Genomic DNA, 18,331 nt, shown 5'->3' with positions numbered 1-18,331 from the left:
TTAATGGCAAATACGAATCAAACAGGTATAGGCTTAAAAGCTTATAGTCTATACAGTAGAGTACAAGTTTTTGTAGATTTCAGCAGTCAAACAGTGTAAAATAACAGTTTAATGCCATTTGTGCGCTTCTGTAGTAGAACTATTATTTTTGTAGTTTGATCAGAACTTGCAGTAACAAACATGTGTGATAGACTGCATGTGCTCAGAGCTGCAAAAGGTTTTCTACTCATTCCTGTGTTTAATAATTTAGAGTCCTGTGTGCTTCCTGGCTGAGCCCCATGCTGAGACAGACTTAGAGGCACATGCACACAAATCTTCCCTAATTTCTCACTCTACTTCACTGAACTCTCTCACACGCACAGTACGCATACACGCTCCTGCGCCATGCATTAAAACACTGATTCTACCACCCACCCTGCAGTAAAACACAAAGAGCTGACATCCCTCCCCACCATCCTTCCTCTCTGCCCTCATTGGCTGCAAGTCTCAGATGCTGGCAGCATCTCAGACCAATGAGGTGTCTCCATGGTGATGTCATGGAGGCAGCATTGATGCTGTTGCTGATGCTGCTGCCCGGCGCCTGCATCCTTGCAGCCAGACGGGGTAACCGTAGTCACCGGTTCACCATCAGCAGCAGAGAATACAGGGACAGAGGGGGGTAAGTCTGCAGCACCTGCATCTCCAAACACACAGCTGCGCACATCTGTGCTTCACTTAGGCCACTTCGGGTTCTCGAGGTTGGGTTTCATTGCATAACAGAATCCTACCTGCGTGTGCGTGCTTTCAAGTGTGTCAGCGTGGAATGGGGCGAGGGTGAGGAAAGCAGAGTGATGATGCGGCGGCGAAGATTCCTGCTGATAGGCGAAGGGGGAAAAAGGAGAAAGGGAGAGAACTGAGTGTACCGTCAAACTGTACGGTGTGAAATGTCATTTATTATTGATCCTCCATATGTGCAAATGCAGCTTTGTTTCTGATTTAAGGAGGGAGAGGGAGACAGAGAGAGGGGAGAAAATGGAGGGTGTTTTTTACCTGTTTGTGCATAAGCCAGAGGAATAACAGAGATGGAAAAGGGCATGAAAACAAGAGGAAAAATGCGCTTTAATTCTGCACATTTATTTTTTTTTGTACTAGTAATATCACGTTTAACTGATTAATGTACTGTACATGTGTCGAGACCGTTGTTTGTGCAGGTTTTAGGTAAAAAAAAAAAAAAAACACCACAGTGGCAAAACAATCTATAAAATCTTAGTCAAAATACCTCATGAAAGTGTCACAGGAATGTTTTATCTGCTAGAGTTTGATATTTGTATTCACTGTGAAGAACGTGTGGAAACTTTAGTGTAAGAATAAGGTGCTGTAAGATCAGACTAGTACAATCAGAGTATTATTAGAAACAATCAGGCGCGTGTAAATGCAATTTGGAAAACATACATAACTAGTACATCAAATCCTGCTCCCATGGAAACAGGAAAAAAGTTCTTCTTGGAAACGACATTGAGGGTGTCACCGCTCTGCGCTGTATGTGAAAATAGAAATGAGACGTCTACTTTTAGAAAACTTCATATCAGCTCAAGAAAAATATCAGCTGGAATGGCTGAAAGTGTGTGTCTGTCAGATATTAAGATATGAAGGATTTGAGCTTTTTGAAAAATTCAGTAGATTTCCAGAAATTTTACTCTCAAGAATAAATTGAGTGAGATGAGAAAGGTGTTGGGGAGAAAGGAGTTAGAGTTGTGACAAGTAAAAAATAAATGTAGTTTGGTGATGGTGAGAAAGAATTTGGAATAGAAATTTATATAGCACATTTATATAATACTTACTAACCACTCATAGCACTTTAGACTACAAGCCACATTTAACCATACATTCATTCTATGCAGTGCTTTATTCTGTACACTTAAAGCACTTTACAGGTGTTATAAACACGGCCAATTTAAAATCATCCATTAGCATTCATGTCTTTGGAACACATTAAATCAATGCTCATTGCTCTGAGCAACCTGCAGCTGCCAGCTGACCATTTCAGTGGACATGAATATCTTTTTAAAAGATATTTATTTGCCTTCTTTAGGTAGGTAGAGAGACAGGAAAGTAAGGAGAGAGATACTGGGGAAGACATGCAGGAAAGGGCACAGGTCAGATGAATATATGGTCACATGCTCATCCAGACACGCCCGAAATTCAACAATAGCTTTAAGCTTTAAGTGCTCTAATATTACTTTACCAGGAGGCTGTCAATAATATAAATATCATACCTGAGGAAACATCTACAGGGGCATACAGTCTTTCTTCTTTATTAGAAAGGCAATCAAAAAGTAACTGAATGCAATTTTAATTGTAAAATGTAGAAAAATATAAAACATTAGTAAATGTGAGCCTACTGAAATTGCTAGCTTAGCTTAGCACAATGACTGGAAATGGAAGGAAAAAATTAGCATGGCTCAAAAATCTTCCGACCAGCACTTTTATACTGAGAGCAACCTATAAAAGCAATAATTTATGTGGACTTACTTATCAGAATGAGATTCATATTTCTGCTAACCCTTGTCAATTTTTTTTAACATGACTGCTGGGTACTTTATCTTGTTAGCATAAAAATATAAATAGCATATATTTTGTTCACCTGGCTCTTTGCAAGGGGGGATAAATAAACAAATGTGCCAAAAATTGTTGACCGCTAATCATGTGACATTAACTAGTCGGCCATTTTGGGTATGTGACAATCATGATGACGATGCAGGATCAAATGAATAAGGCCCCAGTCACACTAAGACCAGTCCACAACAATCTGGGAAGCACTGGCCATGGGGGAACAATGAGTATTCCTTGACTGTGCAAGTATTTGCTGGAAGTTGATAGCCATCTCTGGGAAAATGATTCCCAAAGCCCGAGTTACAAAGGCCTAGAGAGTGACCCCCCTTTTTCCCAAGCAACCAACCTGTGGCTAGGGAAAAATGTGTATACGCTGACTGGTTGGCAAAAACTTCCTTGTTATTGCTTTGGTCACTAGCATGTTGTTGCACCTGCGGTCGCCTGTAGTTTGCTTGGAAGTGATGGCCATGTATCCAAACACTGGATACCAGCTGAGGTAGGGTCTTTACCCACAGTACAAAGCGCCTTGAGACGACTGTTTGTTGTTATTTGGTGCTATATAAATAAAATTGAATTGAATTGAATTGAACTGAGGTACAGTGAAACTGTAAAAATTATTTGGAACATTTGCCTTCAAAGTAAAAGTAGCACCTATTGAAATATTTTGCCTGCAGGTGTGAGGCACAGCTTTTACTTTGAAGGTGAACCTTCTTTATTTCCAGTTTGCATAACACTTGTTCAAATTTTACTACCGCTCAGCTAGTAGTTAGCAAGTGTTTGCAGACAAACACGAGAGGCAAATGTGGAAATCTGCTAGCAGCCAAAGCAGTCAAGCAGTCTGTATATTTTTTTACAGTACAAATGTTACCTTCAGAACAAATTGAGGAGCAGTGATCCCCTGAGATCAAAATTCTATGAATATCATACAGTTGTATAATGAAAAACCTCACCCGCCTATAAAGCAACCGTCAGCAAAATTTCCCATCAACACGACCCCAAATGTTTCCTCTTGCACACACTGCTCCCTCTCTCTCTGCCTGTCTCTTACTCCTGCAGGAAGCAGTGCATTGATCTGCAGCCTGGGTGGTTTCATAAGATGAGAAGCAGCTGCATGTGTGCCTGTGTGTGTGTCTGTGTGTGCGCGCATTCCAATAGTGCAGTAAAGCAGGTTGTTTACTGCTTGATTAGTATGTGTGTACGCTTGTGTGTAAATGTGTGTGTGTGTCCTTGTCTGTGTTTGTCCCTCAGGGAACCCTGTCAGGGTGGCCAGGTGAGCTTCAGCTCTGCAATATAATGAGATATCTGTCTTCCTCTGTAACTTAGGTTGTCTCATTAGGACACTTCTGTCACTATGTGGAGCAAAGTACTGTTCAGGCATGCCGACAGGCTCATTTATAGACAGACAGATAGACACAGACCTTTTGGGAAATATGGTTATTTGCTTAAATGCAAGCGTAAAAGTGGCGACTAGTGTGGCATTATCCAAGGTTCAAACACCAGCAGCACCTTAATAACAGTGTTGGAGAATATCAAGATTAGAAGCTAAACTACAAACTAAAGTAACTTTCAGATTGTTGCAGCTATTAACAAAGATGTTAAAACCTTGAGTTTTCCATTTCAGTTATGGCTATCTTGGTTTTGTGAATGTGGCCACATTTAGATGACAAGGTGGAGCTTGGAGAGTTATTAGCTAGGCTGGTTAGCTAGCTTAGCATCCCATTTAATATTAGTTCACTGTGATATTAAATTGGATGTTTAGGCCCCAATCACACAGGCCTAGAAACTGGTTGGCGATTGCCTGGAAAGCCACTGGTCACTAAAATTCATTTTTCCCAACTGGTTGCAAGTGGTTGCTAGAAGTCAGTAGCAGTCACTGTGAAATCAATTGCTAAATCCTAGACATACAGGCCTGGAAACAGGTCAGTGACATGCTGGTACCCACTGTTTGCAAGGGAAATATGTGCATTCCCTGACCAATTTGTGAGTAGTTGCTGGAGGTTGCTTGCTGTGGCTAGGTAAATTTGGTCACAAATACAGTGCTTCACCAAAAACCTCCTTGTGATAGGTTTGGTCACTAGCAGACTGTTGCAATCACCCCGAGTTTGCATGGAGGATGCCAGCTTGTCTGCAAACAAATGCCAACTACTCGCTAAGCGGTACTGGAACTGTGAATACGATCCAAACTGGAAACAAGGAACATTCATCTTCATTGTAAAAGTTGCACCTTTTTAAATGTGTTAGTTGCAGTGGTAAGGCACAACGTTTATCTGCAAAGTGACCGTTATCCATTTCCAGTTAGCATCACACTTCTTCAACTTTCACACCTGCTAGGTGGTCAGTTAGCAAACTGCAGGTGACTGCGGCAATCTACTAGCGACCAAAGTAAGGGCAATGTTGTTGTTGGTGGCAGCACCTTCTTGCTTTTGCAACAGATTTCACCAAGTGACAGCCAAATACCTCCAGCAACCACGCGCTAACCAGTCAGTGAATACACTGACCAGTCTCTAAGCCTGCGTGACTGAGGCCTTAGGAAGAGAGTAGCAGCAACGTGGCAACCAAACACTAAGGAATGTCAGTGAGAGACGAAATAACCAGTCGTTTGTTCCTAATGTCAGAAACAACACATACAGGTATTCCTAAAATGAGAAACTGAGTATTCATACTTAACAGGAGTGACAAATACTGACTGTAATAGGCCCACAGGTGGAGTGGACATGACTCAAAACACATCTGGCTTTCAACTGGGAGACTGAACATTGATTCTTACCTGGGACCACTTTTTTGCTCATTTGTTTTGGGGCACTAAAACTACTTGCATCCCACAAAACTCCATTCTCTGTGTTTTCAAGATGGCGAGTTCCACTCTATCTATAGGTAATAGCACCAGGCCACATTATGCACATAGACTGTATGGTGATGGTGATGTTGTCCATTGGTTAGTGGAAGTCCCATTGTGTAGCCTGAAGCTGAACATTTTGGTTGTTGCTGTCTTTGGGTTTTTAAACCTGAGGTCAGTGAGTCATTAGCCAATGAGCGTGCCCCGCTTCATCTTCCTTTTTGACTCTAATTTGCTATTAAAGATTTAACTTTAAAACACAATGAGAAAGCTCTTGAGATACCACAGGTCTCAATTGGACCGTCATCAAGAACCACTGGCACGTCTCCCACTGTGGTAGAAAACGGTTACATGAAGTCGAACTGTTACTGGTGTGTATCCTCATGCTAAGAGTGCAAACGATACCGGTCACCAGGATTTAAGCAAACTTAATTAGTGTGTGCACTGGACTGAGGAAAGGTCAGGACGCTGTGTAAGCGCACTCCCAGAATCTGAAAGGATACGATTATCCAATTAGCATACAAAAAATTTTAGAGCACCAATGATGCAGGAAAGCATGTCCATTTTAGTGTTGATCGGGTTCATTGAAATACAGTTAAGAGTTAAAAAAAAATCTTTTTATTCACCAGTGTGATCGTTTTGGTTGCTTTGGGATTCTACGTAGAATGAGAGACAGATTTATAGCAAAGGCACATCAATTCAGTGTTGTTGAGACCATCTGACAGATGGGGAGGGGACAGAGTGATGTAGCAGTTGCTACTCTGCAGCCTTTCTGCCGTAGTGCAGTTTGCTTTTGTTCAGTCTCCAAATTCATTGAAAAATATACAGAATTATTGTTGAATGATGAATGATTTGTTAGGAGAGACAGTCTTTTAAAGGTTTGAAGAACATTTGCTACACACTGAAAGCAAGCTGCTTTGGCTGCTTTGGTATTTTTTTTTACCAACTTCTTCCTTTCTCACATCTTCTCAAAGAGTTACAGCTGCTTCTTCCCCGCCCGCTGTGGCTGATTTACGGCAACACACCAGAGGAGACTTGTAGAGGGAAACACGTGCCCCTTAACCTAAATATGTTTTACTTACTGTTACTTCAGTTGGATGTTAGCATCACTGTGCAGATGGCTGTTTTCACATTCATCTGATAAAGAAGGGAAGTTGCTCAACACATATAAGCAAGATATAGTGACTTATGCTAAACAGCATAAGTCACTATATCTTGCTAAACAGCATAAGTTACTATATAAGCAAGATATATTTTCCTTTTTTTTCCCTTTTTTTAATGAAACAACAACACTGAAACTTCAGAAAGTTCTCACACTTGGCTGACTCAGATTTCAGGCAAACTTTGAGGGAAAACCAGAACTGGAGGATTTTCTTTTGTTTGGCAGAGATATACAAGCACTCTACAGATTTGTTTCTTGGTAACTGTCTCCTCAGCCACTGCTTCTCAGATTCATTGTGTGCCCTTTGAAGCTCCTTCATTCGATCCTCCCCCCTCTGTCTCTGTCCCTGCGCAGCTCTCTGACAGAGTGAGAAGGATCTTCAGCATCCCTGGAGAGTTACATACGCAGTGAGACCATGACTCTGGCAGGTAAATGCAGTCACAGCAGAAACTCATTCACCTCACACACCCCTGTTCCTCTGCTTTAAACAGTATGCCGCACTGATGCGTTATATGTGTCATGCAGCTTGTCATTATTATGTTATAACATAATGAGAATAAATTACATCATCAGTCTTCGAACGCTTGCTCATGATTCAGCTTGATCTTCAATAAGATGTGTGTGTGTGTGTGTGTGTGTGTGTGTGTGTGTATGTGTGTGTGTGTGTGTGTGTCCTCAGCCTATAAAGAGAAGGTCAAAGAGCTCCCCCTGGTGTCTCTGTTCTGCTCGTGCCTGAACCCACACACTGCAGAAAACCCTGCTTACAAGGCAGAAGGTAACAAAATCTCATTCACACAAGTGTCGGCGATTATAAAGGGATGCAGGCATCAAAGCGAGCAGACTCTTATCACTGTGGTTGGCATTTGATGCTCCTCAAGTCCCTCTCACTATCTGTTCAAATTCAGATCTAAAACCAGGATCTACTTGAGCAACTAGGACCAGACACAGAAAATCTCAGCTATAGATATCATATTAGATTTGCAGTTAACCCAGGCCCACTGTTTATCTCCACTATCAAAAGTAGAAGCCGGCTGTTTCTTTTGACACAGCTTTGAAACCACTTCTGGAGCTTTCTAGATAAGCCTTTGGAGCCAAAAGTGATCTATCAGTTTTCAGGGCAAGAACTTCTGTTTCCCTACATCACAATTTTCATAGCTTTTAAAGCTATAACAAATCAGGAGCGACTGCAAATTGGTGCTGTTTGCTCATTTGAATTAGCAAATGAATATATAACACCTATTTTTAATCTTGGCATCATTTGTACAGCTTGGAAGACTCTCTATGTTCTTCCTCTAGATCTCTGAATAAAGTCAAACATCCAAAACTCCCTTGTCTGGCAAAACCACATGAGTATCTGTTTGTGATCACTTGAAATAATTTATATTTTGCAGTTCAGCCTGAGTTTAAGTCTAAGCAATGCACTATTACTGCTACTTCTTTGGTGCAGTTGACCACTTTATACTTTTACAAATATGTTTTGACGCTGTAGCTGCCTGTGCTTAGCCAGTATTCACGCCTCTTCTCTCCCAGTTACAGAAGGAGTTCCCCAAGGTTCTGTCCTTGGAATATCTGAATTTCCATTTATACCAGCATCTCCTTTGCATTGAAATATCATAAATTCTATATCTTTATAGATGAAACATGTGTTTATCCCTGCACATATCTCATTCATGCCACCACTCTAAATATATAGCTGTGATTTAACTGCCTTCAAAAATATTTCAGGTTTTAAACTGTGAAAAGATGAAGCCAGTTTGTTTTGTCTATCACAGTTTTGACTGGTGCAATTTTTAAATGTATTTGACTAATAAGTGTGAAACTGTATAAATACCTGGGCATTTGGTTTGATCAGGTTGAAAAACCCACTTTTTAAGCACATTACTTTTTTTTTAATCAAAGTGAAAACTGAAATTAATCTTTCTTTTGGTTTGGATTGCAGGCGTGTTATTTATAGATAGGTCCACTCTCAAACCTCTGGATACAGCATATTAGTCCACCTTAAGATGAATCACTGGAATTTAAACAAAAGCTGCCTTGCCCACTGTGGCTGTGAGGAAAGGCCAGAATTTGTGTTTATTTATAAATATATTGCCAAAAAAAAAGGAAAACTCCCCTCCGATATCTCAGCCCTCCTCCTTTTCGAGGTACCAGCGCACAGGAATGACTCATTCTGCAGGAAGAGCTGCTTTTTGTTACACGTAGAAAAAAACTAACTAACCTGAGCCTTTAGAGCCACTAATACAGCCCCAAGATTTAAATCCTAATGTTGTTGATTGTAATTATTTGTACTTGAGCCAAAGACACGAGGTTGTTGATTAAACCCTGACAGTAAATGGATCATCTAAACATCGCCACTATCCAACAACACAGATGCAGTGGACCTGGGCTGGTGTGTCATCAAAGACGTAGAAGTCATTGAGCTGAACAAACGCGCATCGGGCCAGGCCTTCGAGGTCATCCTCAAGCCCCCGTCTTTTGATGGCGTGCCAGAACTCAATGCCTCCATGCCGCAGCGCCGTGACCCATCCCTGGAGGAGATCCAGAAGAAGCTGGAAGCGGCCGAGGAGAGGAGAAAGGTGAGGGGGAGAAGAAGCGGGAGTGTCATCTTAACCACCAGAAAGACGGATGCTGAACCGCAGCTCTGACACCGGCTATTTGTAGCTCATGCAGGCATTGTTAAACATCTGTTACCACTCTCTTTGTGTCCTGTATAATTTATCAAAATGAGAGAGCAAAAAAGGTTTAAAGTTAATAAAAGAAAAGTGGGAGGGAATATTCGAGTGTACAGAAAGAAAGGGAGGAACTGAGCTGGGGGAAGGCGGGGAAGATGAAACGAGGGACATGAAAGAGCAAAGACAGTCATGTGAGGACACAAATACAATGATTCATATTCATCAAGCAGAGAGGGTGATGGAGAGAGGGCAAGAGAGAGGAGGGGGAAAGGTACAGAGAGGGAAATGATAGTTGAGCCACAGGTTAGAGGATGGATCCTGTGAACGATCTGTGACCATGATAATTCAAATTTCTTTGGATTTAGTGGCTCATAGTGATCTAACTTATTAGCAGGTTATGAAAAAAACATATCTTGTACCCTAAATCGTGCTTAAAGTTCAGCTGAACCACATAAAAACTTTTATCACCTCTTTATCTTTATCACCTGAAGCCTGAGCGTTCTGTAAAAGACGAGCAGCCGCCTTAGTTTCTCCATCTTTCTCTAGTGCCAGGAGGCAGAGCTGTTGAAGCACCTGGCGGAGAAGAGGGAGCACGAGCGTGAGGTGATCCAGAAGGCCTTTGAGGAGAACAACAACTTCATTAAGAATGCCAAGGAGAAGCTCGAGCAGAAGATGGAGGCCAACAAGGAGAACAGGGAGGCCCTGCTGGCAGCCATGCTGGAAAGGCTGCAGGAGAAGGTACTCTGAACAAGGCGAAAACAAGGCAGCTAGACTGTACTACTCTATATTTCAGGGTGTTTTGGAGTAACTATAGTGATGAGCGGCGTCCCCTAGACTTTGATGAGAAAACTGTGAAACTGATCTCAAACAATACTTGCTTTATGTGGGTTTTTTTTTACACACCAGCCAGTCAGAGCAGGGGGTTCAGCTCCCATGTGGGACCATTATTTCTGAATAGTCAGCAAGTATTGGAGGACAGCCACTGTTTGTGGCTCATTGTAACCCTGTCCAGACATCGTTTAGCTCCTGAACGGCTTCAGCTAGAAGCACCGAACTCGGTGACTTTAACTAAAATGTATCTGGCAACAAGTGTGTCAAAATGAGTCAAGTTCACCACTTTTGATGTTTCCATGGTAACGGCTTTTTGACAGGCATGTTTTACAAAATCAATGTATTTTCAAGGTTTTCTTGTTTAATTGCACTTTTTATGACATTAACAGCATTTTATGTCATTTTATGCAACTTTTATTAATTAAAGTAAGTGATTAAAATCATACATGCTAATTTAGAATTACATAGTATATTGAAACATACATATTGATAGAAAGATGGCAGATCCAAGATGATAGAAACCATAACTACTACAACATTTCTAAAAATACTTTATGATAATATTAGTGCATACAGAAGACACTGACGCTTTATCAGACATGCAGGTTTTCTTGTATACTGTACCTCTGATTGTTAAGGGATTATTAGATTACGACAATTACAACAACGTGATAACATCATAATGATGCAATTTTTCATTGCAACAACACCAAAGTAATTGTAGTAATTTGTTATCGTGTATACATCATTCCCTGAAAATTTGGTGGCAATATTTTAAATAATTTAGGAGTTTGAGGCTTAAAGTGGCGGGCCTCATAAGGCCCTTCAGACGGTGCCACAAATGTTGTAATAAAGAAGCCTTTTTACTTCTCTGAGACCACACCAGAAGCCCCACAGGTCCAAACTGTCTTTGTGGAGGTTCTTACAGATTAGAGCTTTGAAGAAAGCCAACCTACACATTTTGTCTCTTGTTTAAAACAGATTAAGTTTTTACCTGCTTCTGGACCAACTGTTAAGTAAACAAATTTCCTGATACACTGATAAATAAATGGGAGATAAAGGAGAATAACTGTTTGGTCTTTTGAGTGGAATCCAGTTGCGGAAAACTGCGTAGATGAATCCATCCTTTTCAAGTGGGGAAGCTGCACAACTTAAGGCAGAACTTGACACAGCCTTTTACGTTAGATGCAGCAGTTTTATTGTTTTCTTGCAGCCAGCTAATAGCTTCAAATGAAGGCTGCTAACTCACCAGCACCTGAAAAGATCACGACTCAAGAAGTTGCACTTCGCGTTGCCTGTCCAGCGTGAATCAGAAGGTGTGAAAATGACTGTTTACTGTCTTATGTCTTATCTTTTAAACCAAGCTAGTTGCCAGGCAACTGTTGCAGTCTTAAATAGTCCAGCACAAAATCTAAATCAACGAGTTCACGTTTTCACTGCTTCAGCTACAAATTCAGACATGAGAATGGCATATTTAGCAAAATGTCAGCCTTTGAGAGCTGAAAATGTTTTTTTTGTTACGTAAATAAAAGCAGCGCTTCAGTTGAATACTGTGTTTCTATTCTGTTCACAAGCTTGATAAGCAAACACGAATATTAGACATGATGAAAAAGAGTTTTTAGTTCTCCCCACTCGGCCTCGTTTGGTTATTCAAATCTTTATGAACAGCCTCTCCCTCATTAATGAAAATATATTCATGAATGCTAATGGCGCTGATGTTTCTGTGTCTCTGTGCTTGTCTGGCAGGACAAACATGCAGAGGAAGTGAGGAAGAACAAGGAGATGAAGGAGGAGGCCTGCCGGTAGACGAGTGGCACGAGGGAGCCAAAAGAGCGAGATTTGGAGTCTTCTGATTCTATTAAAAAAAAAAATTAAAGGAAATCAAAAACAGTGCATTAAACAAAAGAACTCAACAGCAACTCAAATAAGGGGAAGATCTGGGTTTTCATATTTGATGTATGCTGCAGTGATTCTAAGGAAGCTGTAAAAAGTTTAGCCAACTCTTGATGTTAAAATTACTCTTTTTTCTAAAGGGGGGGGGGGGGGGGGGGGGGGCATCAACAGTTTTTTAATAGGGACAGCTGTGATTGTTAGGTGAGGGTTAGCAGCTGCATCCAGTCATGACTAAGTAAAAGAAAAATAATTATAGCTCTCTGTTTTCTGTGGTTTCTCCAGCCAGAAAGTAAAAACTGATTTGCTTGCAGGATATTTGAGTATCATTAACTAAGTTGTGTTTTTTTGGTTTTTGTTTTTGTTTTCTTTTGCTGCTGGCAGAAATTGTGTGAATGCTACCAGCCAGAGAAACAGTTCATCTCCGATTAGACTAACTGAGGAGCGGAGAGCTGTCATTTCAAATCATTACCTCCTAAACCCTGAAACTCTGTATGATGTGCTTCATCTAAACTGGACACACTGATGAAGTTTCAGAGCCCCCCCCTCAGCCATAACCAACACAATTCAAAACCATTTTTCTTTTTTATTTGCAGGATTCATTCAATACACAGAAACAGAACAAAACAGCTTTCACAGTAAAAATAAAAAGTGCATTTCCCTGCAGGTCCACAGCTCTCAGACTAATTCTTCGCACCATTTTTAGGATCTTTCACTCCGTCTGGGGTTTGTCTGTGTGTGCTGGGCTCAGTGAATCTCACTAAATGCTTTATGAATATGAAATGAATAACCAGTCTTTTGTTTCTTTCTACAGTACTCTAGGGGAGCAAAAGGGGGTAAAAATAGACTTGAAAAGTCAGGAAGCTCTGCTGTATTCTGCCTTTGTCAGGCTCTCTGTGAAACTTTAGCTGTAGTGTAGTCGTAGATCAGTGACATGCATTTGAGTCTCTTAGATTTAGAGCACTGATTGCACTCTTATTTCATTAAGCACAACTCAAAAGCACATGTGGTATCAATACAAGAAGAGCAGTGAACGTATACAGTAAAAACATTGTGAGGCAGCAAAGCAGTGACTGGCAGCAGTCCACAGTTTGGAGACATTTTGGTTTCGATGGGTTTGTCTGACTAACCGGCAGTCCTTGTTTGCTTTGGCTTGTGTCAGTGTTCTCTGATTGTTTGTCCATGATTTTCAAGGGAGTTCAAACCTAAAAGACTAATCTGAAGAAAAAAATTTGCTCAGCGTTTGGGCATTCTGATTTTATTGAAATGTCTAAAGTGTTTGCACTGTAACAGAGGAGTTGTAACATGGGGTTTGTACTTGCTGTTAACTGTGTGTTGCTGTAGATCTTCAAGGATGGATTGATTGTACCTATTTGGCATGGTCAATAAAAACAGCTTGGCTGAACTCAGGCTTTGTTTTTTTTTTCCCATAATTTTCAGATTTACTCCACAATTTTCTAGTTAAATATGGTTAGACTTTTGATACCGATTCATGTGATGACCTGAATGTTTTCACATGTGGTTGGAGACCAATCAATATTGGTCTCCTGTGGTTCGAGACTACAGCACAACCAAAATTATTGTGACTATGTGCAATCAACTTCAAAGTAACCACTTCATTGCTTTTGAAATGGTTGCTTCAAAGATAGAGACCACTTGCTGTCTTCAAGGCAACTTTGTTGCATTAAGATGAAAATAAATTGACAATAAGAGTAAGTCTGATATCTGTTTGTGATTGAATGGGGTCAATTTGGCAATTCCATCCAATCTGCTTGTGACAATACAGTGATTAACTGTCAGCAAAATTTGTAAATCTGTTACTGTCTGCATACAGAGAAATTATTATTAAACAGAAATTCACATTAACCACTCATATTCAGAGTCCAATCAGAACCTCCTAGAGTTGAAACAAAAAATCTGAAATTCCTCCACAGATTTGCTGCACAATGACCATTTAAGTGCAAAGTGATACAAGTGCTTGGCAACCAGAATACAACCAGCTGGCAACCACAGAAGTCAAGTTCCCTATTGCAAAGAGACCTGTTGCAGGTGAGCAGCATTCATCAGTGTTGACTGACTCAGATGGATTGCAAAATGTTGATAATCTATCTGTGCTTATAAATTAGATGGCAATTAATTCCAAACCTTCGCCCATCTGTCTGAGAGCGTTTGCAGTGATTGATTGGGGACAGGTTGGCTCCCAACATGCAACCTGTTCAATCACCTTTGGATCAAAATTGGCCTCCCTGGGATCGGGAGTGTTGCATGAGCACTTGGTCGCAGCAACTATTTGCAGTGGGTCGCCGACAGCAAAAAATAAAGAAATAAATAAATTAACTGAAATCATGGCACAACCACTATTTTTTTCCTAGTTGCAAGAAGGTTGGTGTCCTATTGTTTACTAGTGTGACTGAGCCGTAAGTCAGATACAGCATGAAAGGAGGAGTTGGGAAAGTGGAGGTGGGTTGCAAGACAACTTGCAGATGGACAGCAAGTGTGGGCAGGCTAAAGCAGTTAAAATTGCTCTTCCTTAATGAGATTTGCTCATTTGATGCATAGAGTGGTATCAGCAGAGTGAACTGCTGGTGTAAACACTGAGATCAGCTGATCTGCCAGTATTACAGGTGAGTCTGACTTAAGCGCCTGCCTGAAATACCACTGTACACAATTAATATTTAGATTAAAATGAAAGCTGAACATATGTGAGTATGTAATGAGAACTTTTACTTTCACATAAAGAAGAGTGCAAAACACAGTACATAAAATAGGCCACTGCATGTTGCCATAAAAAGCACTGTGAAAAGAATACATTCAAAATTGCAATAAAAAGCATTGACCTGAGTTTATTATTCGTGTCACAGCTGATTCAGACGTTAAAAATGCAGATTTTTAATTAAGAAATGTGATGTTTACAATTAAATAAAAACAGTATAAAATGTCTGTTAAAAAACATAAAGCCTAATAATTAGGAATAAACTAGGAACAAATATATAAAAGGTAAATAATAATTAATTAATATTATTTTGTTATGTACAAATGATATTGTCAGTAACAATCCTTTCAAGACTCAAATTCTTTTGTCTACAATATAAAGTATAAACTCTAATTTACCCCTGAATTAAAGCTAAAATAAACACCTTTTGACCACTAGGGGGCAGACAGGCACTTTACAGTTTTTTTAATACTATCAGACTAACAAAGCAAGTCTTACTGCTAACTGCTAGCACACTAAGCTAAGCCAGTAAAATACAAGGACTGAAACATCACAGAGGTCAACAGTGGCTCTTTCATATTACACATATTACTTTCATCTTTTGAACCTGTTATAACTTAAAAAAAATTTGCCAAATACAGATTTATAAAGGGTAAAAAAAGAACTGCTTGCTTAAAGAACTGCATTCATCACAAGTCTTTGCCTTCCTACCACTGAGGTATGACAGTGGGCCTCACACAGGTACAGCCTGCCGTGATCACCTCTGTCCCCAGTCTGAAGACGTACTGTTTCCTTGCCTTCCTCCCTTTTTTATTAGAGGGTTTCAGGACTCTGTAGTGGGACAGGGAAAATCAGTGCATTAATTTACTCAGATCTTTGTATGACCAGATTAACAATATTACAGTTTTATATTTTTTTTGAAGTGAATTGTAATTGAAGAGCCTAAGGAAAGGGGTGAACAAAAAAGTAATGTTATGTCTAATTCAGTTACATGTATTCTGCATTTAGTTCAGTGCAATGAAAGCAGCAGCTGCTGTGCTGAGGTCTTTCTGTAGGCACTGAAGCTGTGCGGAGCTTAGCCCCAGTTGTAAACATAAAAAAATGTATATTTCATGTACCTACTGCTGAGGCCACAATAATATCACTTACTCCACCTGTGCCATAAAGTACACTTACTTATTAACAAAGGCTTAAAAACATACCTACAAGTTATCTTTTTCGTTGTGTAGTTGGGGAAAAAAAGGAAACAGTGACACAGATATGTTTATATTGTGGTTCTGCTTTTTCCACAGAAATGCATTTGTCCTACTAACAAACAGATTACCGTACACAACCTCTTATGCCTTTTAGGCATTTTAAGATGTTTATGCGCTTATCTCAGAATACCACAAGGGAGGCGTCTGCAGCATGAAAACAGCAAAGGTGCAAAATGACATGACCCCACAGAGCCCCGATCACAATATTATAGAACCATAAAACGACCTCTTCCTGCATATTTACACCACAGCACGGTAACAACTGGCATTGATTTGGCACTAATTTGATTATATTTTCTGGAAGACTGAGGCATATGATTAATCTAAATGTAAAACATTTTATTAATCAAAAGTTTTCTGTAAACACTTTGACACACACACACACACACACATTCACTTGCGGAGGGCTGTGTAACTCATACACAGACACTCATTAATGCAAGCATAATGTAGCTGCTGCCGAGTTAATTGGTAACAATAAAAAAAAAAAAAATACCCCAGGCATATGTACTGAATGCACAGAGGCTCTGTGATTGGAAGAAAGATTGAAACATGTTGGGAGGAGGTCAGAGTGACACCTGAGAAAATTATGTTTAAAGAAATTCCAGCAGATTCAAAATTATTTCAATTTGGCTCGAATCCAGAAGGACACAAAATGTATCTGAAATACCAAAAGGCTAATGAACCACAAGGAGAGCGACAAAAATATCACATCGTAGCATAAATTGAAGGGAAAAAAAATGTTTGATAAGGTCTGAGTACCCTTTTTAAAACTAGAAAAAAATGGATCTAACAGGAAGTCGGCGGGAATAATTGATTGCTGTGAATCATGAAGTCGTTAAAAATGTTGCCATGTATCCACTGTTTTCTATTTTGTTTGTGGTATCAACATTTTAAAAACATTAATAATCATATCGTTGGATAAAAAAAAAAAAATGTCATTGCTCAGTGTCGGCGCGGGAACACCCAGGGGTTCCTCGTTTCTAGGTTAAGTGGAAAGACTTTTCTCACTTTTAAGACCTGCACAGTCATATTGTCTTGTATTCAGAGAGTGACATATGGAGAGAAATTTCCAACAAGCATGAACATCTTGTTTTTCTATGAATGTGTTCTATTATCAGAATCTCTTTGCAAACACGTCAACCTGCACGGTTCTCCTCGCTGTTATAGGTTTCTTAATGTCCTTTATGCACAAGTCATTGTGTCTGCTTCCACAATTACAGTGGAAGTAGCATTCCTGGCATTCCTGCTTCAACAGGAAAGGCATCAAATTAAGAGAGGAAAATGCTGCAAGTAGCTTTTTATTAACTTCCTCAATGAGCTTTTCCAGGAATGATGAAGGCAGAGTAATCCTAGCTATCCTGGTGGCAACAACAAAGCCAGGTCCAAAGTGACCTTAAAAGTATTTTCCACAGCAGCAGCTCACCTGTGGAGGACCAGGACCTCGTACTTGATGGGTCTGGCCTCCAGGGCTCTATCCTCCCCTCCCCCTTGCAGGCTCAGACAGCCAGTGGTCAGGCACTGGGCATTTGAGATCCGCCTGGGCAAACGATTTGGGACAAACGAGTCACTGCAAAACAATGAAACAAGGAAAACACAAATTAGCACGGCCCCCCCCCAAAAAAAGCATCAAATGAAAGAGCCTTCAGCAACGCCTCTTACCTGTACGTCCACGGTGACAGAGACATGTTGGCGATGCTTGAGAGAGATTTTCTGGTTAACTGGGGCAGCACTGAGGGGTCCAGGACCAGCCTCACACTCTTGCCCATCAGTCCAGTTTTGTGCCCCACCTTTACTGAAGCCATCTGACTTTTCCTGGTGGCGTACAACAGGGGGGCCAAACTCAGGACCACCAAAGCTCTCAACACCTAAACAAGTGTACAGCGGGCAGACCAGAGGGGGTTTGAGGCGCCAGTTTCTTCGCCAGAGCAATCACCACCCTGAACTCACACACTCACCCACTGTAACTGTGCAGCACCCACATCTCTGTGCAATATTATATTATTCATACTGAACAATATCTAACATTCCTATATTGTGTAATATCCAGTATTCATTCACTAGTGCAATATTCATTCACCAAGTGCAATATTCATCATCTTCATTATTATATGTATACACGCATTTACTTTCTTACAATGTACAGATGCACCAATGTAGGTATGTATGTATATATTTTTATACATTCTATTTTTTGTATATTTTACACATTGTTTATTTTCTGTATATCTCTTGATCATATTGATTATACTAGATTATAATATTTTTATAATATTTTTATTTTCATTTAGAGAGTTTGATTTTCTGTTACATGGCACTGAACAGGAGTGGCCCTCCAATCTCATTGTACATCCTGTATAATGACAATAAAGGCATTCT

General features: G+C 40.2%; 2 protein-coding genes across 2 annotated transcripts in view; one reads left to right on the top strand and one right to left on the bottom strand.

Moving 5' to 3' along the window:
• The first annotated feature begins 527 nt into the window (after window positions 1–527).
• Window positions 528–11,974, top strand: stmn4 (stathmin-like 4). Its single transcript, XM_030721516.1, has 6 exons — window positions 528–658; window positions 6,945–7,018; window positions 7,270–7,365; window positions 8,961–9,166; window positions 9,809–10,000; window positions 11,840–11,974. Exons 2-6 carry the CDS (start codon window positions 7,006–7,008, stop codon window positions 11,897–11,899), a joined length of 567 nt encoding a protein of 188 aa, XP_030577376.1. The 5' UTR covers window positions 528–658; window positions 6,945–7,005; the 3' UTR covers window positions 11,900–11,974.
• Window positions 11,975–14,948: 2,974 nt separating this feature from the next.
• il17a/f3 (interleukin 17a/f3) overlaps window positions 14,949–18,331 on the bottom strand; it is a 3,838-nt gene continuing 455 nt past the window's right edge. The window contains exons 2-4 of the mRNA XM_030721403.1: window positions 17,615–17,820; window positions 17,379–17,522; window positions 14,949–15,527 (exon numbers count right to left, since the gene is read on the bottom strand). Coding sequence (XP_030577263.1) covers window positions 15,404–15,527; window positions 17,379–17,522; window positions 17,615–17,820 — 474 coding nt within the window. The 3' untranslated portion in view covers window positions 14,949–15,403. The remainder of the gene's footprint in view (window positions 15,528–17,378; window positions 17,523–17,614; window positions 17,821–18,331) is intronic.

The sequence above is a fragment of the Archocentrus centrarchus genome, chromosome 24 (genome assembly GCF_007364275.1).
Source record: "Archocentrus centrarchus isolate MPI-CPG fArcCen1 chromosome 24, fArcCen1, whole genome shotgun sequence".
NCBI classification, from domain to species: domain Eukaryota; kingdom Metazoa; phylum Chordata; class Actinopteri; order Cichliformes; family Cichlidae; genus Archocentrus; species Archocentrus centrarchus.
Note: the sequence above shows the minus strand (reverse complement) of the source record. Positions and strands in the feature narration are given on the sequence as shown.